At 41.3% G+C, this 26,768-nt stretch overlaps 1 protein-coding gene across 1 annotated transcript in view; it reads right to left on the bottom strand.

The window, feature by feature from the left end:
- LOC137424913 (A disintegrin and metalloproteinase with thrombospondin motifs 9) overlaps window positions 1-26,768 on the bottom strand; it is a 218,665-nt gene that overhangs the window by 140,651 nt on the left and 51,246 nt on the right. The window contains exons 6-9 of the mRNA XM_078776082.1: window positions 26,484-26,608; window positions 14,358-14,398; window positions 10,511-10,616; window positions 6,518-6,664 (exon numbers count right to left, since the gene is read on the bottom strand). Of these exons, the coding sequence (XP_078632208.1) occupies window positions 6,518-6,664; window positions 10,511-10,616; window positions 14,358-14,398; window positions 26,484-26,608 (419 nt within the window). The remainder of the gene's footprint in view (window positions 1-6,517; window positions 6,665-10,510; window positions 10,617-14,357; window positions 14,399-26,483; window positions 26,609-26,768) is intronic.

The raw sequence follows: 26,768 nt of genomic DNA, 5'->3' as shown, positions 1-26,768 counted from the left end.
CCCAAAATCTTGAGCGACAGAACTTCTTGGAGAGGATTGTTGAGAAAGTAGATGGGAGGGTTGTCCAGTCGATCTTTTCGGAGAGACATAGTAAGAGTGTGAGATTTGTCAGGATTGAAAGACATGTTCCACTTGTTTGACCAGTCTGTGATTTTGTCCAGGTCTTCAGAGAGTGAGGAGGCAGCAGACTGCTGATCTGAGGGAAGAGGAATGGAGCGGCAGAGAGTGGAGTCATCAGCAAAGAGATAGAGAGGATTTTCGAGAGAGTCAGAGAGATCATTGATGAAGACCAGAAAAACCACGGGGCCCAGAACACTGCCTTGGGGAACTCCAGCCTGAACAGGAAGAGGAGATGAGAGAAACCCATTCAGGGCCACACGTTGACGACGACTAGAGAGGAAGTCCGCCAGCCATGCGTGGAGATTTCCATGGATACCAAAGGAGGAGAGTTTGGTGAGCAGAGCGGGGTGCCAGACCGTGTCGAAGGCACGTGATATGTCGAGGGAGACAGCTCTAATTTCCTGTTTGGCATTGAGGACCTCCATCCATTGTTGAGACAGCAGAAGCAGCATGTCCAGAGTAGAGTGACCTGGTCTGAAACCAAATTGATGATCAGAGATCAAGCCATTGGAGAAGAGGAAAGATTTCATATCCGAAGCAATGATGGATTCCATGACTTTGCTGATAATTGGGAGAAGGCTGATTGGTCTGTAGTTGCTAGGATCTGTTTTTGCACCTTTTTTGTGCAAAGCGGTGATGTTGGCTGATTTCCAAGCAGATGGCAGTTGACCTTGAGCAAAAGAGAGGGTGAAGAGAACAGAGAGAGGGTGAGATAGAGCAGCAGAGCAGGATTTTAGGACCCGTGGGCTGATGCCGTCGGGTCCAGTTGCAGAATCAGAGTCGAGGGTTGACAGAAACTTTTCCACCTTGTCAGGAGGAAAGGACACGGAGTCCAGGAGCAGCAGGGTACGACTGGGTATGGTGGGTACAGAGAGGGATGGGTTTGGGACACAAGATTTAGAGGCAAACACAGAGTTGAGGCATTCAGCTTTTTCACGTGCGGAGTCAGCTGTGTAGCCGTTTGAGGTAAGGGAGGGGATGGAGGGGGAACAAACACCAGAAACGGATTTGACCAGACGCCACCAGGATTTGGAAGAGGGAGACAGATAAGAGAGTTCGGTCTTGAGAACGGAGAGATATTGTTTCCTGGCTCTCCTGAGGGTGGACACACACTTGTTTCGGGCTTTGTGAAAGGAAATGAGATTTCCTTCCGTTGGATTTGCTTTCCAGGAGACGAAGGCAAGTTGTTTCTGGGCAACAGCCTCACCACAAGATTCCGTGTACCATGGACGGGAGGAAGGGTAAGACAACTGAAGACGAGATGGGATAAATCTGTGCATGAGAGAGAGCAATTTACTTTGGAAGAATTCCCAGGATGAGTTGATGTCAGAGGTGGTAGAAATGGGAGACCAGTCCAGATGATTGATGGCTGCTTGAAGACCGTGCCAGTTGGCCTGAGTGAAATGCCAGACTCGTCGACGCTGAGCAGGCTCCCTGAGGATGGTCAGAGAGATGTCCACTTTAACAAGGACATGATCAGATGATCCGATCGGAGCAGAAGAAGAGCAGCAGACATTTTCAGGGAAGTTAGTACCTTTGTTTGCTTCTTCCAAAAACGATGTAGTTGGGAGCCAGTAAGGAACAGAAAAAACTATGGAACTAAATGTTCATGTTGGCTACTTGGAATTCCTCATTTTCTATGTAATAATTTACCAATTCTCATACAAACAAAATAGCCAATTAAAGGAAAAAACACCTCTCAGAATGCACCACAGAGCATCTAGAAATCAATTTTTTGGGGGGGAGGGGGCATGCCCCCAGACCCTCCTAGCCTGCTTGCACACGCTCCACCACTCGACCCTCGTGAAAGGGAGGGGGGTGCTGGGGATGTGCTCTGGGAGCCAAGGGGGCGATAACACAAAAAAGGTTGGGAACCTCTGGTCTAGATGTTAATATTTTGCAATGTACAGTAGTTTCTATCCAGTATCACACATCTTAGTTAGTCTGGAATTGTTATATGGACCCCTGTGCACTCCCCAGAAAATTTAGCGACACTTATATTTTATATTTCTAAGGGTGTCTACTAACGAATTTCAGATGTTCCCATCGAAACAAACTGCACCACGGGGGTCGTACGAGGGAGGCTATCTTGGATCGGCGGGAACCGCTCGCTCGTTGGTGGGAACCACCCGTTCGTTGGCGGGAACCGAGGGAACTCGGGCCTCGCTGTGTCTCGCACTGCAGCGAGCCTGCAGCACTCGTCCACGTGTCATTCCTGCCTGGAAAACTACAGCTCTCCGTCCGTGGCTCTTCTGCCTCTTCACGACCACCAGCAAAGTATCGGAATGTGGGCGTTTATGATGAAGCCTCCCCATGCAGAGAGAAAGCACAACCGTTCGCTTTAACATCCAGAACGAGAAGGGAAAATGTCCGCTGCTCCAACTACTTTTTACACGCCACCCTGACATCATTGGTCGTGCTTCGCCAATCCGCAAGTTGCTCCCTACAGTTCTTCCCGTCAATCAAAAACCCCGTCCAATCACGGCTCCTCGGGGCATGGCCTCGGCCTGCCAGACCTATGTGTGCCTCTCAAGTCGGGGTTGTCAGCGGCAGCGCTCAATGTCCTGGCTTCCGGTATGTTTTTATTAGGGCGTTTAAATGTGGGATTCGAGCCCTACGTGTAGTGTATGGTCAAAAGGAACAAATGAATAAATACAGAGGTAACGACATTCAAGGGATAATTACCCATAATCCCTGTGCTAGCTAACATACCCCACTCCTCGTAATGGGGACGAAGGTACACCTCAATCCGAACACACGGTCTATGATATCCCTACTTATTACATGGTGGTTCTTCTTCTTGATGACAATCGGAGCACACTAATCTATACAAATCTACCTGGTTCTAAGGTAATCACTGCCTACCCCCTACAAACATAACAGTATAAAAACATAAGTGTCAATAAATTTTGTGGGAAGTGCACAAGGGGTCCATCGACCAACCAGACCATCTCTGATGCAATTAAAATTCAAGTCAAGTGCCTGGCTATGAAGGAATAGCTCAGGAAAAGTGTTTTTTTTTAGAAAAAAAAAAATTTTCAGTTGAATTTACCTAATAGCAACTTTATGATTTAACTGCAGTTTTAAAATGTTTTTTTTTTGCACTTTGCTGTACTTTTTAAGTCATCTCTATTTATGAAAACTCAGAGATTAACTTAAGTGATGTCCGTCTGTCTGTCCATCCGTCTGTCTGTCTGTCTGTTAACTTTTTGCTATTTTTGCTACTCGTCCTTTATCATCTGACAGATTGTTCTGAAACTTGACACATGAATACAAGACAGTAACCCACACAATCTCTCAGGCTTCTATATTTCGATTTTAGATCATGGGAGTTCCCAGAGCAGGTTACTCACTGAAACCTCGGATCCCTACTCGTCCTTTATTTAACAATTGATTGCTATGAAACCCGATACAGCCCTTCTACTCGATGGTCCACAAGATCTCTCGGTCTTAGACTTTTCAATTGCGGATCAGGAGGGCTCCCAGGGGGTGCTCCAAAATCAGCAGAGGTCTGAACTACAACCTCAAGAGATGACCTTCGGCCTACTCTGGGCTATTTATTATACATATCTTAATTACCTCCGCTACTGGAAGTGGATGGACATTATGTATTGACCCCTTTATGTTTGTCTGTCTGTTTGCCTTTCAGCAGGATATCTCAAAAAGTTAAGGACTGATTCGGACGAAAGTTGGTGGACAGGCTGGGTGCATGAAAAGGACGAATTGATTAGATTTTGGTGAAGATCCAGATCCGGATATGAGAAGTTTTTAAGTGATTCTTCACCATTGAGAGATAGGGCCAAAAACTATATATAACATGATATTTTAAAAGGCTGTGGACGGGTTATGACAAAACTAAGTGGATGAGTTGGTTAGGTGACAAGAATAAGCAAATTCGATTTTGATTAAGGTCCACATGCAAATCCAGCCTATCAGTGGGATACAAAACATAAACTGTTCAGCCTGCAGAGTTATGCGCTCTGCCAAGTGCCATTCTAGTTGTGCACAAAAATCATAGATCACACATTTATTTGCAACTTTGATAAATTAAAGTAACCGCTAGTTTTCTCCACCACAAATCAAGTAAAAATAAAACTTTATGTAGCCCCATGTACACTACCGGTCAAAAGTTTTAGAACACCTCAATTTTTCCAGTTTTTATTGAAATTTACACAGTTTAATGTCTCAATGTACTCTGAAATTAAGCATAGAACAAATAAACAATTGGAGATAAAAAAGAAATCATAGAATCATTTTGTTTAGCAAAATTTAATTTCAATTTTTGACTCAGCAAAGTAGCTACCTTTTGCAGATATAACCGCCGAACACACTCGTGGCATTCTTTCTACTATGGAAATCAAATATTGTTTGGGAAGTTCTTCCCAACACTGTTGCAGAGGTTCCCACAAATGTGTTGCACTTGTAGGTTGCTTTGCTTTCACCCTTCTGTCCAGTTCATCCCAAACCAGCTAGATGGGGTTTAAGTCTGGAGACTGTGCTGGCCATTCCATGATTTGAAGCCTACCGTCTTGTTCTTTTCCTCGAAGGTAGTTTTGACATAGCCTGGAGGTGTGTTTAGGGTCATTATCTTGCTGTAGGATGAACCCCTGACCAACTAGGCATATACCAGAGGGTATTGCATGGCGCTGCAAAATGCTGCGGTAGCACTTTTGGTTCAGGGTGCAGGTCACTCTGTGCAAGTCGCTGACTCTGGATCCAGCAAAAGAGCCCCAGACCATCACGCTTCCTCCTCCATGTTTGACAGTTGGTGTCACACACTGAGGAACCATCCTTTCGCCTACTCGATGGCATACAAAAACCCTGCATAATGAACCAAATATTTCAAATTTTGATTCATCGGTCCATAAGACCTTCTTCCAGTCTTCGGTAGTCCACTGGCGGTGCTTCATGGCCCAGGCAAGCCTCTTTTTCTTATTTTTCCCATCTTAGCAATGGCTTTCTTATTGCCACTCGACCTGTCAAACCTGCAGCTCGAAGTCTTCTCTTCACAGTTGAAACTGAGACTTGCTTACTTCGACCAGTGTTAAGCTGTGCTTGAAGCTGTTGTCCTGTGAGCCACCTATCATGCAAGCTATTGACTCTCAGAAACTTGTCTTCTGATTCTGTTGTGGCTTTCGGTCTGCCAGACCTCTTCCTGTCAGAGTTTCCTCCAGTTTCCAATATACTACTTCCCATAGTGCAATATTGTCCAAATAATGCTTCTAAGGTTGTAATAACAGTCTGTTCCAATACTGCTTTTATACAGACAGGGGGTTTGTAATCAAGGAATCACAGAGGTTGGGACACCTGTAGGAATTGTTTGCATCAACTTTCAAGGCTTAATTTACTTACATTGCTGCAGAACAGCTGTTGTTACTTGTTCCATTACTTGTTCCCTGAAGAAGGCCTTTTTTTTTTACAATATAACTGTGCAATTTACATTATTTTCCTGTTTTTGCTAACCTAAACTTTTTTTTTAACCTCGAGCAGTTTACTGCTTACCTTTGTACCATTTCAGGTTATTCACTGGACTTGAATTGCTTAAATTTCAATAAAAACTGGAAAAATTGAGGTGTTCAAAAACTTTTGACCGGTAGTGTACCTTAGATCAATTAATTATGGGATTTTTAGCCTCGTGTTGAGGTTTGTCACTGATGAGGAAACCAGCTGGTGTGTTGTACGGTGAAGAAGACACAATCATGGAGACAAAGTTGGAAATTTAACATACTGTACATCTGGGCAAACAAAGTAAGAAGTGTAACCAAGTTTAAACACATACTTTTACCCTTCAGACTAACGATCAAAAAGTTGTTGATCTTATACATAATTGAAATAGTCTGTTCTGTTAAGATCATTCTTCAGTGGGATCATTGTTAAGGAAAAATTACAGCAAAATTATCTAAGGCTTTAAAATGTTTAAATGTCAGCAGCAGTATCACTACTATAGAATAACTGTATTATTCGAGTGTCAGTGTCCTGCTCGGTGTTTTAGATGGTTAAGTTAGGTATGGTTCATGGGTGTAGATTTAATCATGGGTCAGAATAGGAGATGATGTGAGATGGTGGTGCAGCTTTCTTGAAGCACTGGAGGGATTAGTGCAAATGGACTATCTCCAGAAGGCAGTTCCACAACAGGGAGAAAAGAGGAATTAAAGAGTGGAAGTGTGCAATAAATCTGTATTTTGTGAGTTTAACCAAGATTGGGTTACTGGAATAACGCATACATCCTGGAGGAGCTGGGGGAGGTTCAGTGGGTTGACAGAGCAGAGAGAGGGTCGATAGACTGGAGGAGCAGCGGTAAAAAAAACAAAAAACAGAGCCCACTGATCTGTCTGCATTTTTTAAAACTCATAATTAAAAAACTATTTTTCTTCATCGAGAAAGAGCACAGACTTACTCGAGAAACTCCGAGATGTATTTGCGGCTGCATGAGGACCACGTCCATGGGTTCGTGTTGTAGTTCAACGTTGGAGCCATCACATGGAATTGTTTCTTGAGGCCCGCTTCCTGGCATTTGTAATTATCATCATGGGGCATGTTGAACCTGTCACGGATTGCAAACATGTATCAGCGCATTAGCGGTGGCCCGTAATTTGGCCATGATTTCCTGCGTCACATCTGCAACTAATCTTACATGTTATTTTAATCATTACATGTCAACAAACAACTTCATCCATTGAGGCATGTGACTTCATGTTGAAGAAGTGTTTCATCGGGACTCTTGGAAACTAGATGAGAGATGAGATAGCATAACTTTATGCTGACTCTGCGAAGCCATTTATCAGTGTATTGTGGTATGTGTGGTGTCAAAAGTTTATATAAACGAGACACAAGAGTCCATGACACGTTTAAAAGGTATAACGAAGTGTATGTAATAAGAAATACATTTATATATTTCCTTACTAATTACGTTCACTTGTGTATTGAAAAAAACAAAAGTTACTTTGTGAATGCAACTATTATTGTAAAAATACCAGGCAAAAGCAACATAGTAGTAAGATCGTAGTAACTCCATATTAACTATAGTTAACTCGATTTGTGGGCGAATTAAATATATTTCTACTGTGGTGTACAATTTGTGTAGTTACTGTAGTAAATAGTTGACTGCAGTAAGAATACATTAACTATAGTATCATACTACACCACAGTATTTATAATTCGGCTTGTGGGTTTATTTGTTTGTTTGCAGTTTGACTTGTATGCACTCTCAAACCACAGGACATGAGTTGAAAATTGGTGGTAGAAAGAAAGTTAAACTACATTATTTTCCAATTTACCAAATTAAGAAGGACAACAACAATAGGGAAACAATATAAAACCAAAAATTGATAACCGCCCAAATAATTTTTACAGTTTTGAGTAGGACAACAAGAATAGGGAAACAATATAAAACCAAAAATTGATAACCGCCCAAATATTTTTTACAGTTTTGAGTAGGACAACAACAATAGGGCAACAACATAAAACCAAAAATTGATAACTGGCTAAATATTTTTTACAGTTTTGAGTAGGACAACAACAACAGGGAAACAATATAAAACCAAAAATTGATAACTGCCCAAATAATTTTTACAGTTTTGAGTAGGACAACAGCAACAGGGAAACAATATAAAACCAAAAATTGATAACTGCCCAAATAATTTTTACAGTTTTGAGTAGGACAACAACAATAGGGAAACAATATAAAACCAAAAATTGATAACCGCCCAAATGTATTTTTACAGTTTTGAGTAGGACAACAACAATAGGGAAACAATATAAAACCAAAAATTGATAACCGCCCAAATAAGTTTTACAGTTTTGAGCTATAGGACAACAACAACAACAACAACAACAATAATTTTTACAGTTTTGAGTGTCTAGAAATGGAAGTCAAAGCAAATACAGCCAAACGTTGGTTGCTTATTAATTACGATTTACGAGCAAATTGGCCAATGTATCCATCAGTTATGTAAGTGAGATATCTGTTTAAGCTGCATGTTCAGAATTGCATTCAGTTTGGGTTACCTTCCTATAGAATAACCCAAACCTATGCATTGTGGTTGGAGCTATGAGGCGAGATTGGTAATGTGATTTTGTCTCTCTTGGCTATTACAATGAATCACAGTCTGGCTGTTATATGTGGTTATTTGGCTATTATTTAACCACTTTTTTCCTACACAAGATTGAGGCTCAGGGATTTGCACAACACTCCGAGATTATAATTTATAGGCGTGTACACATAATATACTTTGTAGTCAGTAGTACATCATACAATTTGTAGTACATTTTGTAGTTATGTATTGCATAACGTTCTGATATTTGAGTTTTATGGTAAGGGATGTATTGTATTCGTATCCGCGGATATTCGTATATGTATTGTATTCGTATAATACAGGATGGCCTAGAGATATGCACGCACTCCTCTAACCTGTCTAGCCTGGGTTTGAATCCCGATTAAGCTATAAACTGTCATCATGGTGTCTTGCAGGTAGGGCGAGGCATCAATGTGTGTGCATTAAAGATCCCAAAGATGGGGGACATTAAACATCCGAAAATTGGTGGACATTAAAGATCCCAAAGTGTCTTTCACGAAGAGTAGGCAAGTTATCGCCAGTACCCGAGTGAAAGTCCAAATTCCTATCCTAATCCTAACCTACAGGGGAGGGGGTGTTGCATCAGCCGTACAGCTGCACCCCCAGAAGATGATGACACTCACAGCCATGTGCTGTATACACAAGAAGATTTAGAGTAGATATGAATGTGAATATTTTTTCAGTGGTCATGGGGACTTTTGGGTGGTGTTGCCTTTTGTCTTTCCAAAGCTAGATATATATATATATATATACGTTGGTTTCATGACCGTACTATATATAAACTATTAGTCAGGTTCACTATGTTAACAAATATAATTTCGTTCAAAAATTTGGGAGATTAGCAAACCTGTACATTTTTGGAATCATCAGAGCATGGAGAATCCGAAAATCAATGTTGGCATTTGCACAGACACCTGCATGGCCGCCATTTTGGATTTTCAAAATGGCCGCCATAAAATACATATTTTGCGCTATCTCGGCTTCTAGTCAACCTAGAAACTTAATTAAATATGCTAATCCTATGTTTTCTGGGTTAAGGAATCCAATAAAGGCCTCAAAATAGTGCTCAGGATTATAGAAAAGCAACAAACAAAGGTAATTGAAAACCATTGTCTTTATATTTGTGATATAACTGTATTACATAATACATGATATTGCAAGTCCTTTGAAGTTATAGGTTGTTATAGGAAGTTATAGGTAGTATCAGATTGAACTATAAGTCCTATACACAGGATCTACTAGGTCTACACCGTACAGGAATATGCTTTTACAGATCTTCATCACTGTCCTGAGGGGCATTTTCACAAAGGTGTCTACGCAAATGTAAACATTAATTTTTGGATTCCTCATGCTCTGAGTATTCCAGAAATGTATAGTTTTGCTAATCTACCAAAATTTTGAACGAAAAAACATAGTGAACCTGACTATATCATTCTTGTGCTTCACAAGCAAGTTGTTGCATCAAAGGTATGTAGTCCTTAGGAGAGGGTATTAAATCAGCATTTGTTTGTGGACATTAAAGATGAAATTGTACCTTTTAAAAAGGGTAGTACATTGCCTTCCAGTGCCCTGGCCAAATAGTGTGCTTGGGACACCAGTTCATTGTCCTCAATAAAGAGGCCGACTAAGTGTAAAATTAGCACTTTGGCAGTAGCCCAGAGTGCATGAGTATGAACATGATGCAGACATGATATCCATTTGTGATGATGATGATGACCACTCCTTTTTGAATCTTCTGATGCACATGGGCTGCCGAAGCAGTTTCTTGGCTATTGGGCACAATTCTGGATGGGTCGCCACTCCAACACAAGATACTCAAATGGCTCATTCTTCCCAGTAAGCTGGTACTCATTTTGCCAACCTCGGAAGGATGGCAGGCAGAGTCAACCCACCATGGGTTAATTCAATGGCATGATAGGGGCTTGAATTCAGGACAAGATCCATGTGTACAAGAACATAATAAAAGAATAAATAATTCAAGAACTATTCTATCAACTTTGTTAGGCTGAAAGGGAAGGACTTAGTCATTCTGAATAACATATTTTCCAATTTATAAATAGTTATCTTTAATGATATAATTCAGTAATTAAATTAAAAATAATTAAAGTTCCTTCATCCATTAGTGTTTACACGTTTCTGATCATGAGGAAATGTGGAACTTCATAAGGGCTTTAATTACATCATGAAACCTTTTAAGATTCCTTTCCCAAAAGCATTGGCTATCTCACATCAGACACAAGTGATCAATGATTTTGTTAAGCCAAACTATAGGCAGGATGACATAATGCAAGTGCTAATGTGTTGTTTGAACCCACACATGGCCAAGCTCATGGGCGATGGTGAATGCAGTGCTGAGACCATTATCTTCATTGATTGAGCAGCTGCGGTAAGGATCACAGATAGTTCCAACCTCAGCCAGTCCTGCAGATTTTAAAAAAAGAATCTAAAATACAGAAATTTAATATTCATCAATCATGAACAACAAGGTCTTTTATGATTCTCAAGCTGAACTCTGGTAAATATACCATTGTCTTCAACTGATATAGTATATATGAGTATAATGGTTATATATATATATATATATATATATATATATATATATATATATATATATATATATATATATATATATATATATATATATTGTTGCGGTTGTGCCATAAAGGCAAACCCCCTTTAGTTAAATTGCACAACAACATGTAGCCTGCAGTAGTTACTTATTTTCTATTGAATGTAAAGATTAGCCCTTTCCCATTGTGTAGTAATCAAAACGAATATGCGTTGAAGTTAGGCAGGATCTTCAAACCCTCATTGGTTAAGGGAAGCCATTTTTAATGAGCAGGAAGGCATGGCCAAAAGCACGGCCCAGGTGACCAATGGCGAGCCGGGAACCCGTCGCCATGATGCGACAAGCCTCAGCCAATGGGAGGCTCTGGAACATTTTGAAGGGCGTGGGCAGGTCTGATAATATCCCAGTCCAGCACATGATCATTCTCTTTTGCCTGGGATTTCGCTGCGCACAGGACGACCTCCTGCTCTGTTCTCTTGGCTTTGTATTTTCGTTCAGGACGACGACCTGCTCTGTTCTCTCTTGCCTTGGATTTTGCCACGTGGACAACACGATTCTCTTTGCCTGGGATTTTGCCACGTGGATGACACCCTGCTCTGGACTCTCTTGTTTTGGCTCCACCAAACGACACGTGTTTTGGCCTTTGTTCTTCGTCGACACCCATCACTTCTGCGCCGATCTTTTGCGCCATCTGGCTGACCTACAAGCGTTGACCTTTCGACACGACTCACCTGAGCTGAAGTTGTCTGCCTGCGTGGCAGCTCGTCCCACCTGCACTGAATTTACCTCATCTAGGCTGCATGTCACGATCGAACTGCGAGCCGCGCACACCAGACCACGTGGTCACCAGCGAGGCAATTCCAGCACGTACATCGGTACGCCCTTAACCAGTGTCCTTTTTCCCTGTGTGTGTGTGTCAGAGTGTGAAGGCGCCAAGTCGGGGTTATTATTAAGTAAGAATTGGTAAGATGTATCTTCATCTCTGTTTCTCTGTGCCTTCAAAATAAAAGGCTGAACATTCTGTTGTTACTTTCCAACCTGTTCGGTACGTCTTTTCTCCATTGGCCAAATTGGATAAAGAGGCCATCATCCGGGACCAAATTTGACTAGACTCAGGTCCATAAATCTCGTGGGGTAACGCCGCTTTACACACCGTGCAAATCCGCTTGGCACCCATAAGTGATTGTGATTCCTCACTGGGAAAGTGAGGGTTCGATCGCGCGGTTCTTCGGCACGCGCGTGCACCTTGATCCGTGCACCTTGAAGGTATTCGTGATTCTCCGGTATTAACCGAGGGGAATCACGCAACAAAATTGTTGTCAAAGAGGGGGATTTTTGAACCCGGCCCCCGCAACAAATTGTTGTCAGGAGTGGGAACTTGAATAACTGCAACAAATTGTCAGGAGTGGGGATTTGAAAAACCGCAACAAATTGTTGTCAGGAGTGGGGATTTGAACCACCGCAACAATATATATACATACATAAAATTTTCTGTTTACATTTTCTGTTTTCATTTACATCTGTTTACCTACATCGCCCATACTCCTGCTGCTATTCTTCCATACATACATACATACATATACAGGGAGTCCATTAACTTTATATCCAGCTTTGAACCTTTTATAACTTTTGTTGTACACATGATATAAACAAAATGTAAATGGCATATAAAAACATAATTCAACAAGAAAAAGCAATCAGAGAATGCAGACCCTCGCCAGGCTGTGTTTTTAGTGTTTTTTAAGGCTTTTGTGTTAAAACAAATATGGCGGCCAAACCACGTGACCGATGACATCATCATTATTTTTTTCCCCCACCAATTTGTCCCTAAATGACGCTCAATAAATTTCATCTTGATCGGATGACGTTTTGTACTTGTCTAATTATGACGTCATAATTGAGGCACCTATGACATCATCATTAACATATGTTATTCCCCATGGAGAGTTCTTTACAATGAGCCATGTCTCAATTTTTTCTATGCAGCACTTTCGGAGATATAGAGGTGCAAAGCTTTTCGTTTTTTCCAAGATGGCACCTGTACCACATGACCTATGACGTCATAATAATCATTTTAAAAATTGACAGGTGGAGTTGCACCTATGTTGAAAATTCCTGTCAATCGGACCAACGGTGGCAGAGAAAATCATATTTATTCTGTGCAGACAAAAAGACAAACAAACAAGTAGACAAACAGAAAGACAAAGAAACAAACGGACTCAAATGCAACGAGAATGCCACACAGGAGAGCGCATACTCCTGCCGTGGGTCAAGTTGGAATAATACGTTTTGTTTAAAATCATCCTCTCCCCAAAACAATAAATGAAAAAAGAAAGTAGGCCCTAACTGTCAGAGAATTAATTTTGATATATCTCGGAATTAGAGGAGAAAAACATCATTTAAGAATAAGAATAAAAGCTTTAATGCAGTAAAACAGAAAAAATGTAAATGGCATATCCACTACCCCCATGTTCCGTGCCCCAAAAAAATTCCTGGATCCGGAATAATATCCTGAGCTACACCAAAAACTAATCAATTCTTCCTTATCCCAAAGGCAATCATCCCACCAACTTTCATCCAAATCCGTTCAGAACTTTTCCAGATATCTTGTTCACAAACACACGAACACACACACACGGACGGACACGATCGAATGCATTACTCCCTGGCGGGAGTAATAACCTCTCCTCTGGTGAGGGTAACATGTATTGTTAATGCTGTTATTAATGTTGTTATTATTGCTGTTGTTAAACCCACAAACACCCCGGGTTTCTTGACGTGTTTACATTTTGTTGGTAAAGTCAACCACCACAATTACCGCATTTGGTCCCTGAACTGAATATGAATGAATGAATGATCGTTTTAAGGCCATTTTTCTCCGCTAGAGCGGGGGTTAGCCTTGTGGGCCCCACCCCATGACAATCATGGTTCCCTGTTTGAGGCAATGTTTTTATGGCCGGGTGCGCTTCCTGACGCCAACCCTTAGTCGCCTCCTACGATGCGCAAGGATACAGTGTACCGATTCGAAATCGGTCATCCCAGCAAGCTGGTACTCAATTTGCCGACCTCGGAAGGATGACAAGCCGAGTCAACCCCCCTGGTGTTAATTCAACAATCGACCGGGATTCGAACTCAGGATCCTAAGATCCCAAGCCGGCACCCTAACCACTAAGCCAACACCAGGCAGAATGTGGTGCAATGAATGAATGAATGAATGAATGCAACATAATCTTCAGGATTGAAGGAGGCAGACATAGGTCGGCATTTGACATTGGTTGCTCCACTTTCACCGACTGCATCAATCCTTTATGATATTTTTTGCTTTCTCTCCAAACTTATGTTATTTGCCTTTTGTTCCATGTCAGCTTGGTCTCTTCTACACATTCGTCATTTTTTCACGCTTTTTTAAGAACCTGGAGCTCTGCATGAAAATAAAAATTATCCAAAAGATATGATTCGAACAATCAGCTTTAGTCCTCAGAATATTGAAAATGACATCAGGATTGGCAAAACATTCAGCATCATTTGCAATTGCATTTGAATAAGTCCTTGCATAATCTCGTGTGTAAATGAAGTGTGGTCTATTCGCTCACCGAGTGTGTCACACTTGTTCCGTGCCCTGCAGATGTCCTCCCTAAAAGCGCAGAAAATAACTGATTATATTGAACCTTGAAATATATAACAATCACACATCCTGCCATCCTTATAAGAAAAGCTTTCAGAATTAGTTTTGAAGGGAAGGGAGGAATGAGAGAAGAAAACCTTTTTTTAAATAAGCAAGAACCTTATAATACCACTTGAAATACACAATATAAACTAATCATGTGGGGTTGCAAAAGTTTGCATTAACATTGGGCCTGGGCAGCAGTTTAAGGAGTCATTTTATCATCAGCAAATAAAAATAGTTGATATAATAACTTAGTGAAAACCTGATCAGAAACTGAGAGTAATTGGAAATGCAGGACAGGAGGCTGAAATGCAGGGCCTGCTTCTCCCTCAGCACGGAAGAATTCTAATGCACTGGTTCTTTACTGTCTCACATACAGTGCCCTCCAAAAGTATTGCAATGGTGAAGTCAAATTCTCAAATTTGTTATTATTGCTCTATGGTCAAGAACTGGGGGTGGGGGAGAGCGGCGCGTGAACATGTTTCTTCAAAACTGTTGAAAATGCATGGCCCCTTCCATTGATATGTAGGGATAGTTAGAAATTGGGGGGAAAAAACGTTAAATATTTTAAAATGAGTATGAGTGTTCAATTAGGCTTTACCAATACAGCCCCCAACCACCTCTAAAAGGTTGTGCAGACCTTCCCTCACCCTACCCCCCCCCCCCCTCCTCCTCCCTCTCTGTTTCTCCATGGATTTGTCTTTGAACATGGGTTCAGCAAAACAGCAAGCAAGTTCTATTGAGGAACTACTATGACTACTATGACTATTATGACTCGTTTAACCACTATTTTTCCCTATTAGGAGGTTGGTCAGCTGATGGTCCCTCATCGCTTAGTCCTGTCAAATGCATCCTCCTCCATTAACCCCAACAACTGCATGTCTCTACTGATCGCATCCTTCCAGATCATTTCCAGTCTACCTCTTGGTGTTTTCCCCTCAACTACTAATTACTAGTAACATTCTTGACAAACTCATCTTCTCTCTTTCACACCACACACTCAAACTACCTTAGTCTTCTCTTTCCCAACTCTTCCTCATTGCTATCAGCTTTGAACCTCTTTCTTATGTCCACATACTCTGCTTATTATTTTCGTGTTACCCCACACATTCACATCCATCTCATCATCGTTAGCTCTGTCATCTCTGTTCTTCTCTCATCTTCTACCCTCAATCCCCATGTCTTGATACCGACCGTACATCAAGACGGGTCTAATACTGGCTAAATAAACTCCACTTTGTACTTCACTTGGGATATCTTTATGTGTTGAAATACCATTTAACTCTCTCCAAATATTTCATGCTACCCTGATCCTATTTCTCCTACCTAACTCAGCTCCACCACCTGCATCTAGCATATCTACCAAGCAACAAAAACTCAACCTTTTCCAGCTTAACTTCAAATCCCACACATCCTATATCCACTACCCCCATGTTCTCTGCATCTTGCATGATTTCCACCCATGAACGTTTTATATCAGAAACTGCCGCAGAGCCACTATTCCCAAACTTCCATTCACTCGACTGCCGTTCCAATGACACCCACCGCCTTTTGCAAGACACACATTGACTATAATGTGACCCTACTCACAGGGTAATTTCCCACTCTCCTTCCTTTCTCCTTCTTCACCAACAACCATCATTTATATCTTATCTAGACTCACCATCAATCACTTACACTCCATTGCTTCCTTCCAAACATGAAACATCTCCCTTGCTAATTATAATTTTGTTTTTTCTGTCTAGACGAGGTCATCTGCATATCATAGTTCCCATGGGATGCCTATCCTCGCCCCTTTTGTAAGCTCTTGTAGAACCAGTACAAAAAGCAAGGCCAGGCTCAACACTGATCCCTGACGTAAACCTGCGTTCACTTCAAATGACTCTGTACATCCTCCACTAGTTCTTACTGATGTTCTTGGCCTCTTATAAATTGACATAACTACACCTCACCAAATCCTGTTACTCCCCGTCTCCTAAGTGCCCATTCCACAACCACCCTTGGTATGCTCTATTGTATCCCTTCTCAAGATCTACAACCACATCATATAACTTCTTCTTCCTTGCTAAGTACTTCTATTGAATCTGCCTCACCATAAAAATTGCGTCTATTGTCAACCTTACCTTCGTAAAGCCAAATTGGTTTTCATCTATATTGACAACTCCCCTCAATCTGTTCTCAGTAACCTCAAATATCTTCAATCTCTTTGCTGATGACTCACTCTCTGCCGCTCCATTCCTCATCCCTCAGATCGGCAGTCTGCAGCCTCCTCACTCTCTACAGAACTGGACAAAATCACAGACTGGGCAAACAAGTGGAACATGTCTTTCAATCCTGACAAATCCCACACTCTTACTATGTCTCTCCGAAAGGACCGGCTGGAAAACCCTCCTATCTACTTTCTCAACAATCCTCTCCAAGAAGTTCTGTCGCTCAAGCTTTTGGGTCTCACTATCTGCCATGATCTTTCTTGGGAAAACCACATTTCCAATCTGGCCTCCAAAGTCAGTCGCCGACTGGGCATCCTCCGTCGTGTGGAGTCCTTCCTTGGCACACCTGAGCTCCTCACCACATGAAAGGCTTTCATCCGCAGCTCAATGGAATACTAGTCTCCCCTCTGGGCCGGTGCTCCTGCCTCAGACGTAGCTCGTCTTCACGCTGTTGAAGCCAAAGCTTTCAGAATCATTGGAATCTCTTGCGATGAAGCTAACTCCGAGGGCCTTTCACTCACTCACCGCAGGCAGGTTGGTCGTCTTTCTGTTTTCTACCGACTCCTCTCCGGCCTTGCTCCCCCCAGCTCTCTCTGTGCTCTGTGCCCCAAATATTCCTACAGGTCGCACAAGATCTGCCTGCAACCCTCTTATGGTTAAACTGCCGAAATCTCGGCTCTCTGCTCACCTTCACTCCTCTTTTCTCCCGCCTCTGGATCAAACTCCCCCACTCCCTTCAATCCCACTCCATCCTCCAGGTCTTTAAAACAGCTGTTCACCACCATCTCTTATCTTCCCCCATCCAAAACCTTGATCTTTTCTACCCCCGCTAATTCACCCCAGATACACTTTTTTTGAAATTCCAACTTCTTTCCTGGAAGTCCTTGCAGGGTTCATATGTTTTATACCTCTCCCACCTCCCCCCAAGCCCTCTCCCTCCCACAGTTCTCTCGATGTCCCTGCTCTGAAATGTTGTGTTTGTGTCCTTCCCCCTCTCTCCCCATCTTGTCAACCGCTCCCCTTATTTTGTGTTTTATGTGTCGGTTTGTACCGGTTTGACTTTTTGGTGATTAATGTTAGCTCTTTCACGAGCCTCGATCTTGTATACAAAAAAATAATAATAATAATAATAAAATGCTTGTTCCAACAGCTTCACTCCTCTGTATGATCAAATAAGCTTATACTGAGGAAGTAAGATGGAAATACAATGATATGAATTGTTAAAGGAACTTGAATATAAGCAAAGTCTGTCAATAATATGTATACCTGGTGGGGTCGTCAGGGCACTCACATGTCATGAGCGTTTCTTTGCTTAAAATGAATCCTCGACAAGTTGATATTACAATGGATAGTACTGCTTCTGACCCTGAATATGACAGGATGGGGCAGAAGTAGCACACTTAACTTTAAGCTATCTAGTGTGGGTTTGATTCCTGTCTCAACTTTAAACTGTTGGATTAATACTTCACAGGCAGGATGTTGCATCACAGTGTCGGATCCCTCAGATGGTCATTAAGCTGGGTGTCCAGTGTGTCAGCATTAGCTAGTGGAAATTAAATGGGAATTAAATGGTGGAAATTAAATTAGATGCCGACTGGGCATCCTCCGTCGTGCGAAGTCCTTCCTTGGCACACCTGAGCTCCTCACCACATACAAGGCTTTCATCTGCAGCTCAATGGAATACTGTTCTCCCCTCTGGGCTGGTGCTCCTGCCTCACACCTAGCTCGCCTTCACGCTGTTGAAACCAAAGCTTTCAGAATCATTGGAATCTCCTGCGATGAAGCTAACTCCGAGGGCCTTTCACTCACTCACCGCAGGCAGGTTGGTGGTCTTTCTGTCTTCTACCGACTTATCTCCGGCCTTGCCCCCCCCCCCCAGCTCTCTCTGTGCTTTGTCCCCCAAATATTCCTACAGGTCGCACAAGATCTGCCAGCAACCCTCTTATGGTTAAACTGCCAAAATCAAGACTCTCTGCTCACCTTCACTCCTCCATTCCCCTTTTCTCCCACCTCTGGAACAAACTCCCTCACTCTCTTCAATCCCACTCCTCCCTCCAGGTCTTTAAAACAGCTGTTCACCATCTCTTATCTTTCCCCATCCAAAACCTTGATCTCTTCTACCCCCGTTAATTCACCCCAAATCCACTTTTTTTTTAAAATACCGATTTCTTTCTTTCCTGGAAGTCCTAGCAGTGTCCATGTGTTTTATACCTTCTCCATCCCCGCTTTCCCATGCCTCCTCCCCCCACAATCCCTTCCCCTCCCACAGATCTTCCATTGTCCCTGTTCTCTGCTGTTGTACTTGTGTGCTTCGCTCTCTCTCCCCATCTCGTCTCTTGCTCCCTTTATTGTATGTTTTGTGTCGGTTTTTTTTTGTGATTGATGTTAGCTCTTACACGGAGCCTTGATCTTGTGTCCAAAAAAAACCCAGAAAAAATAACAACAAAAAAAAGATCCCATGGTGTATTTGGTGAAACCTAGATGAGTTACCACCAGCATTCTGAATAAATTCCAAATTCCTGCCCAAATCAGCTCCAGTCGAAAATCCAGCCTGACCAACCAGTTCGTGAAAGACTTGGGGGGGGGGGGGGGGGGGGGGACAACAACTTTCTCCAGCTGACCCAACAACCATATGGAATTCATTTTGAACATTAAAGAAGTAGTAGCAGTAGTTGACTGTTGCGAAGCAGCCCTCAGATAAGACGAGTGTTTTGAATTTGGCCGTTGGCGCTATATTACAATTGGCTAATCTTATGCAAACAAATACAAAGAAAGAAAAAGAAAATAAATAAGACAGCAAAATATAACAAAAGCAAAGGCAATAAGCAATAATTTAACATTTATCCCAGACGTGAAACACCCATGTGCAAGAACAAATTTGATGAGGCAAAAAAATAAAAAAGGCAGAATTCTGAGATAACACTTGGTGAAACAAACCATCATCATGACATTTCCCTCCAATTAGTAACCCTAAATTAGCCATATATTAGCCAATCTGTGAAAAAATTTAAAAGAAGCTAGTTTCAACTGATTTTGGTGGGTATGGGTATGGACAACTTCCAAAAAAAAGTAAGGAGGGATAGGGGTTGGGGAAACCTTTTTATTAGAGGTCAAAGGTCATTGACCTCTGCCTAAATCATATAAAATTGTATTTCAGCAACAAAATATGGTATATAGATGATCTTGGTGTCAAAATGCATAGGATTACGAAAGAAGATGACATAAGATAATTATTGACCCTTGGGACCAAATCCTGACCTCTGAAAATGAGGTCAAAGGTCAAAAAAGCTGTTTTATCACTAAAATGTCATATTTATAACAGGAAAATTACCATATTATATAAAAATGAGCAAAAAAAAAACCGAAGAGGTTAATTTCAACTTACGTGGTGGATATGGGGGTTATTATTTATTCCAAGAGCAGAGGGGGAGGGGGAAATTACCTTTCTTGGGATCAAATGTCATTGACCCTAGACTAAAACACTATATATTGCATGAATGAAGTCTTTGTTTTGTCTTTGTTTCAGGAGTGATTACTGAGAAAACCTAGCTAGCCTACATGTACCTTGACTACCCCAGTGCAGTGAGATGTCCCAAATGTTCCCCGAGGCCTTTGGAACAATACTGTAAAATAACAAAATTACCAGGATGGATATATGTGAAATATGTAGTGAGGACTTTTCAGAAGCAGGAAAGCTACAGAGGTTGTACAGAAAGGGATATGAGAATCTAATAGAGCAGTGTAGACTTATCAACAACTCTTCATTATTGGAGCGATTGGAACAAAAATGGAGTAGCAACACTCCTATGACAGTCCATCGTAGATGCCGAACCCTTTTCATGCAAAAGGAGCCAGATGTTGAGGAGCAAGAGCATGCGCCAAGACCAAAGCGACAAAAGGTGTCTCAAGCAGTAAATGATGACAAAGTTGATGGTAAGATAAAGTAATTCTTTACTTGATTCATGTAAATTTCATTAAGATTCCAATCCCATACCTGTTTTATGTTATTTTGTTTGAATTTTGAATGTTTGAAGTTAGTATGGTGATTTACATGGGATGGCAACTAACTTTGTCCATGTTTTCATGTAATGTTTTCAGGCCAGGGTTCTACTCGATTTCCGTACAGTGAAAGATGTTTCATATGCAATGAGGACATCCATTTTGATGAAAGACATCCTGATAGACAGCAGACCATACATCGAGCATCAACTATGACGCTAAAGAAATCACTTCTGAGAATCGCAAGTGAAAGAAAAGATAGTCTTGGAATGGCTGTGAAAGGACGCTTGGAAGGAATGGCAGATCTTGTAGCGGAAGAGGCTGTCTGTCATAATAAATGCTACTGTTCCATGTACAATGTTCCAGGACAATGCAATGTAAGTATATTAATACAATATACATACATGTACATATTTGTTAAGTTCCTTGTAATATGGGGTACTGCGGAATAGTAAAGTATGTCACAATGTGAAATACATTCAAATATTCACATTTCAAAAGAGGCATTCAACAGTTGATCAAGGCTTATAAGCGAGTCATTTTGAAATAAACGCAGTCCTACACACATTTAAACAATTCATTTTGAAGAAAATTCGTTTTGACATGATGACAGTGTCATTGACAAATGACAAATGACACGCCAGTGTCATTACTGCATTCACAAGTCCCACTTCAACCGACTCCATAATTCGAACAGCTGGATTAAAAGCCATGCAGATCACATATGGCTGTGGGGATACTCCCCTAGAAAAGTCTCGCTACATGAAGTTCAAGAAGCAAGCAGCCAAGGGCAAAATCGATCCTGACCGCCTACCACCAACGGAAGATGCAACAGCTCAACATTCCCTTCGTGTCCATCTTCAAGTTGTGGTATGGAAGCATCTTGACACCTCTATTCTTGATCCCAAAGGAAGAGGATGGGAGTTAGATTCCAACAGAAAACTCAGACCAAAAATGCTATCTGTTGGTATCGCGCCAGACAACCTTCTGAAAGTAATTTGTTGCAACTGCAAGGAAGGGGAGAGGCAATGTCAAACAATGAGATGCAGCTGCATGAAAGCTCGCATGTCGTGTGTATCTGCATGTGGAGTGTGCTGTGGGCATTGCGACAATGGAACAGATAGCATAGATGCAGAAGAGGAAATTGGTAGCGATGAAGAGGAAACAGACCGAGTATTATTAATTTGTTGTTGCCGATAGATACTGTAAGTTCGAAGTTGTGAGTAGTATTCTGCAAATTGTTGATTATAAATTCACATATACTTTACATACACAAACTATTTGACACTAATGAACTTTACCCCCCCCCCCCCCCTGCTTATTTTGACCATTAACCTCGTATTTTGGTGGTGAAGAATCCATTTCATATTTAGTTTGTATCTTGGTATAATTCTGTTACTGTTACCAATATGATATTTGATATGATATTTTGGTGATAAGACGTCTATTTTTGACCTTTGACCTCATTTTCGGAGGTCAGTAATTGGTTCCATGGGTCAGTCATTATTCTATGTCATCTTCTTTCGTAATCCTGTGCATTTTGACACCAAGATCATCTATATACCATATTTTGTTGCTGAAATACAATTTTATATGATTTACGCAGAGGTCAATGACCTTTGACCTCTAATAAAAATGTTTCCCCAACCCCTATCCCTCCTTACTTTTTTTTGGTAGTTGTCCATACCCATACCTACCCAAATCAGTTGAAATTAGCTTTTTTAAATTTTTTTCACAGATCAACCTTAAGTTAGGGATACTAAATGACCAAACATGAAAACGTCCCATAAATTGACATGCGATCCGCACACATGGATGAGAGGTAATGGCTCACGTTGGACAAAAGTCTAAAATTGGAGGCTGCCCATTATCTTTCTCCCAAGGCCTATGCAAGACAGAGAGCAGTAGTAGTACTGTCCAGTACAGTATTCTACGGAGAGGACGTCAATATCGTTGTCCCATCAAATATATAAAGAAGAAAGTTTGTTAATTGCGGAAATCTAAGATTTTTCAAGTATATTGGTCAGTTGCGTTTGTCTGTTTGTCTGTTTGTGCGCAGTACTACATCTACATCGTTGCACATAGCATCGCCAAACTTTACACACATATTTGCCTTGCCCTGGAATAGACTATGCCCAATTTTTAACTCTCTAGGCCCAAGGTCAAGCTCAAGGTCTTTCACGCGGTCTTTCACGCGCCTTTTAGCTCTTTCACGAGCCTCGATCTTGTATACAAAAAAAAAAAAGAAAAAAAAAAAGGTCACCCAAAACGTGAAATCAGGGGGGTCGAGTTTTCATTTAAAATATATTTCAAACCACTATAACTCTAAAAGTACAAGAGATATGCATACACTTACTGTTACTGACATATAGGAAGTCACATACGACATTGCATTTGGCACCTTGACCTTTGACCTTGAGTGACCTTGACCGGCCTACAGTTTGTCACCGGCCTAGAGGTCAGAATTTTCAACCGATCTTCAGGACTATTCACCAAATGGTAGAGTTGGTCAAAAGCAAGAAGCCTATTGTTTTGGGGGTCAAAAGGTCAAAAGGTCAACATAGGCCAAAGGTCACCAACTTTGCTAAATTTCTAAAATCCTCAATTTTCATCCGATTGACCTGAAATTTGAAGAGGACTTGCATATCTGGTCACTGAATTCAACCACCGAGTATTTTTGAGGTCAACATAGGCCAAGTTTCAAAAATCCTCAATTTTCATCCGATTGAATTGAAAATTGAACAGCACTTGCACATTGAGTCACTAAATAGGGAAACTAACTATTTTTGAGGTCAAAAGGTCAACTCAAGGTCAACCTTCCAAAATCATCATTTTTCATCTGAAAAATCGTCACTTTTATTCCTGTTGACCCGAGCTTTGATCAAGATTGTCAATTTTAATCTTGATGAAATGGACAATTTGCTGTATCAATGCAATTTTTTTTCTTAGGAGGGGGGGAGGTGGGGGGAGGATTTTGCAAGTATCGTGCTCCGCATGACGTCTTCTTGTTTGTCTGTTTGTCACCGGCCTACAGGTCACAATTCTAAACCAATCATCACGAAACTTCACCAAGTTGTATAGGTCGTCCCAATTGAGAAGCCTATTATTTTTGGGGTCAAAAGGTCAACATAGGCCAAAGGTCACCAACTTTGCCAAATTTCTAAAATCCTCAATTTTCATCTGATTGACTTGAAATTTGAAGAGGACTTGCATATCTGGTCACTGAATTCAACCACCAAGTATATTTGAGGTCAACATAGGCCAAAAGGTCAACATAGGCCAAATTTCTAAAATCCTCAATTTTCATCCGATTGACTTGAAAATTTAACAGCATTTGCACATTGAGTCACTAAATAGGGAAACTAACAATTTTGAGGTCAAAAGGTCAAAGGTCAACTCAAGGTCAACCTTACAAAATCATCATTTTTCATCTGAAAAATCGTCACTTTTCTTCCTATTGACCCGAGCTTTAATCAAGATTGTCAATTTTAATCTTGATGAAATGGGCAATTTGCTGTAACAATGGAATTTTTTTTTCTTGGGGTGGGAGGCGGATTTGGCAAGTATCGTGCTCCACATGACCTCTTCTTGTTACTTGCAAAATCAAAGATTTTTCAAATATATTGGTCGGTTGCGTTTGTGGTTCTGTCTATCTGTCTGTCTGTTTATCTGTTTGTTTGTCACCGGCCTACAGGTCACAATTTTCATCCAATCTTCACGAAACCTCACCAAATGGTAGAGTTGGTCAAAAGCAAGAAGCCAATTGTTTTTGGGGTCAAAAGGTCAACAAAGGTCAAAGGTCACCAACTTTGCTAAATTTCGAAAATCCTCAATTTTCATCCGATTGACTTGAAATTTGAAGAGGACTTGCATATCTGGTCACTCAATTCAACCACCGATTATTTTTGAGGTCAACATAAGCTAAATGTTAACATCTTATTTTACGGCTTTCGCAAGTATCGTGCTATGCACGACATATTTCTTGTCTGTTTGTTTGTTTATGCATTCAGACCCTGCAGGAACCAGTGCATCCAAACTTTGCATGGCCTCCTCTTTCATCCAAAGGAAGGTCAAGGGCTTGTTTGGATAAAAAATTGACCACAGATATAACCAGATAATTGGCCTTCAGGCCTCAATCGTGTCTTGTCCTTATACACTGCCTGCACTTTTTTTCCCAGGAACAATCGAGTAATACGTTTTGTGAAGATCATATGTTGAGGTTGTATATAGTGATTTGGTGTCAACAACACAAATTTAATCATTATAGTGTTTACACGTGTGCCTGTTATGAGAAAGATTGCTTTACACAGGTTTATTATAAGACCTCCATATTCAGGCCTCGAGTGAGTATGTTGCTTGTACACTGCCTGTGTTTTTCCCTGAGTGATTGAGTGATATGGTTTGTGATTGTCATGCTGGAAATATTTAAATACAGTCAGACCCCGCTATTCGCAGTTCCCCTATTCGCGGGTTCCTTGTATTCGCGGTTGATAAAATGCGACCTGTTTCTCTATTCGCGGAAAAGTGTCCTGCAAATTCGTGGTTTTTTTCCTATTTGCAACCATGTCCCACAAATTCGCGGTTTTTCGGGGTGGCAAAATAAATTTTTCACAAGCCGCGAGCTTGACACATTTATGAAATCCATCTTTCACCATCCATGCATAAAGCGGCTGGACATACGCAAAAAACATCTACGAGCCGCAAGCATGACCTGCTCCTGCATTCGCTGCCGTGTGTTTCGCATTTTCATGACTTTCATGGGATATCACATCATTCACACCGTGAATAACTTCACATGATATCCCTCCGCCGTTCACAGGTCAACAATGTTTAGCGGGATATCCCAACAGACGCTAAACAATGTTTCGCGGGATATTCCACCAGCTGCATAACCCTGCGAGTTACTGTACAGAATGAAAACACTCCACATTATATATTAGTGCAATTAGCTGTCTCCCTTTTCCCCCATTGAAACAATGGCACGGCATGCATTCACAGATTTTCATCGACATTCGTGGATTATTGCCAACATTCGCAGGTTTTGTCTCACCCTTTCCGGGACTTTCATAAACCTTCGCAGATTTATCATCGACATTCTCACGATTCGCCTCAATATTTGGGGATTTTGCCCTGCCATTTGCAGTTTGTTCCTCGCTTTTCGCGGATTTTCACGATTTGGGAACCAACCCCCCCCCCCCTTTTCCATTGAAACAATGCCCCCCCCCCCCCCCACCTTCGCAGTTTCGCAATTCACGGCATTTCCCAGGAACGTATCCCCCGCGTATAGCAGGGCCCGACGGTACATATTTCATTTAATTTCCCCGGGCAACGCCGGGTACTTCAGCTGGTTGACAATAACGTAAGAATAAAACTTCCCCACATTATATCTTTTGTAACAATTAGCCTTTCGTCGAACACAACAGTCCAAAAAATTATTCCCAAACAATAGGTGCTTGTAATGGAAAGCAAGGATGTATAGTGTACGTACTACAACATTAACTACAAGGACAATAATAAACAATAGACAATTAAAGGCGGTGAATGGGATTTGAGTCTGGGATTTGGATGGGAGCACTAAAGACGAAAACTCAGGCCGGAATAAAATCATGGATATTTGATGTATAAAGGTATTAGTTGATCTTATGTATGTTAATAAAATGTATCGACAGGACTTATCAGTTAAAGATGGCCAATTATTTTTAGCCATACTGTATTTTAATAAAACCATGATTAACTTTTAAAGAACCTTCCAGCTGGTTTTAGTTTCTTTCTGCCAAGAATCCTCAGTGTGATGACCTCAGACCATGCCATGTAATTTGATAGTCATAAATTTCCAGGCCCACCGTGTAATGAGAATGGCAGTGTCGTAATGGTCATGGTGGTTGTCATCATGGTTGTTCTGGGCTTGCTGCCAAATGCAGAAACTGCTGAGAGTCTTGGCTGCATTGAAGCTCATTGAAGGTCCCTCCTGTTATTCAAAACAAACAAAAACATTTTTGTTCAATCAGTTTACAATTTCAATTGTTACCCATTCATCTGCTTTTCTTTGTCACAGCCATTATTGGAAGCTATGTAAGAGTATTAGTAGCTATTCACCATTATTGGAAGCTATGTAAGAGTATTAGTGG

The sequence above is a fragment of the Myxine glutinosa genome, chromosome 4 (assembly GCF_964187855.1).
Source record: "Myxine glutinosa chromosome 4, kmMyxGlut1.1, whole genome shotgun sequence".
Taxonomy (NCBI): Eukaryota; Metazoa; Chordata; class Myxini; order Myxiniformes; family Myxinidae; genus Myxine; species Myxine glutinosa.
Note: the sequence above shows the minus strand (reverse complement) of the source record. Positions and strands in the feature narration are given on the sequence as shown.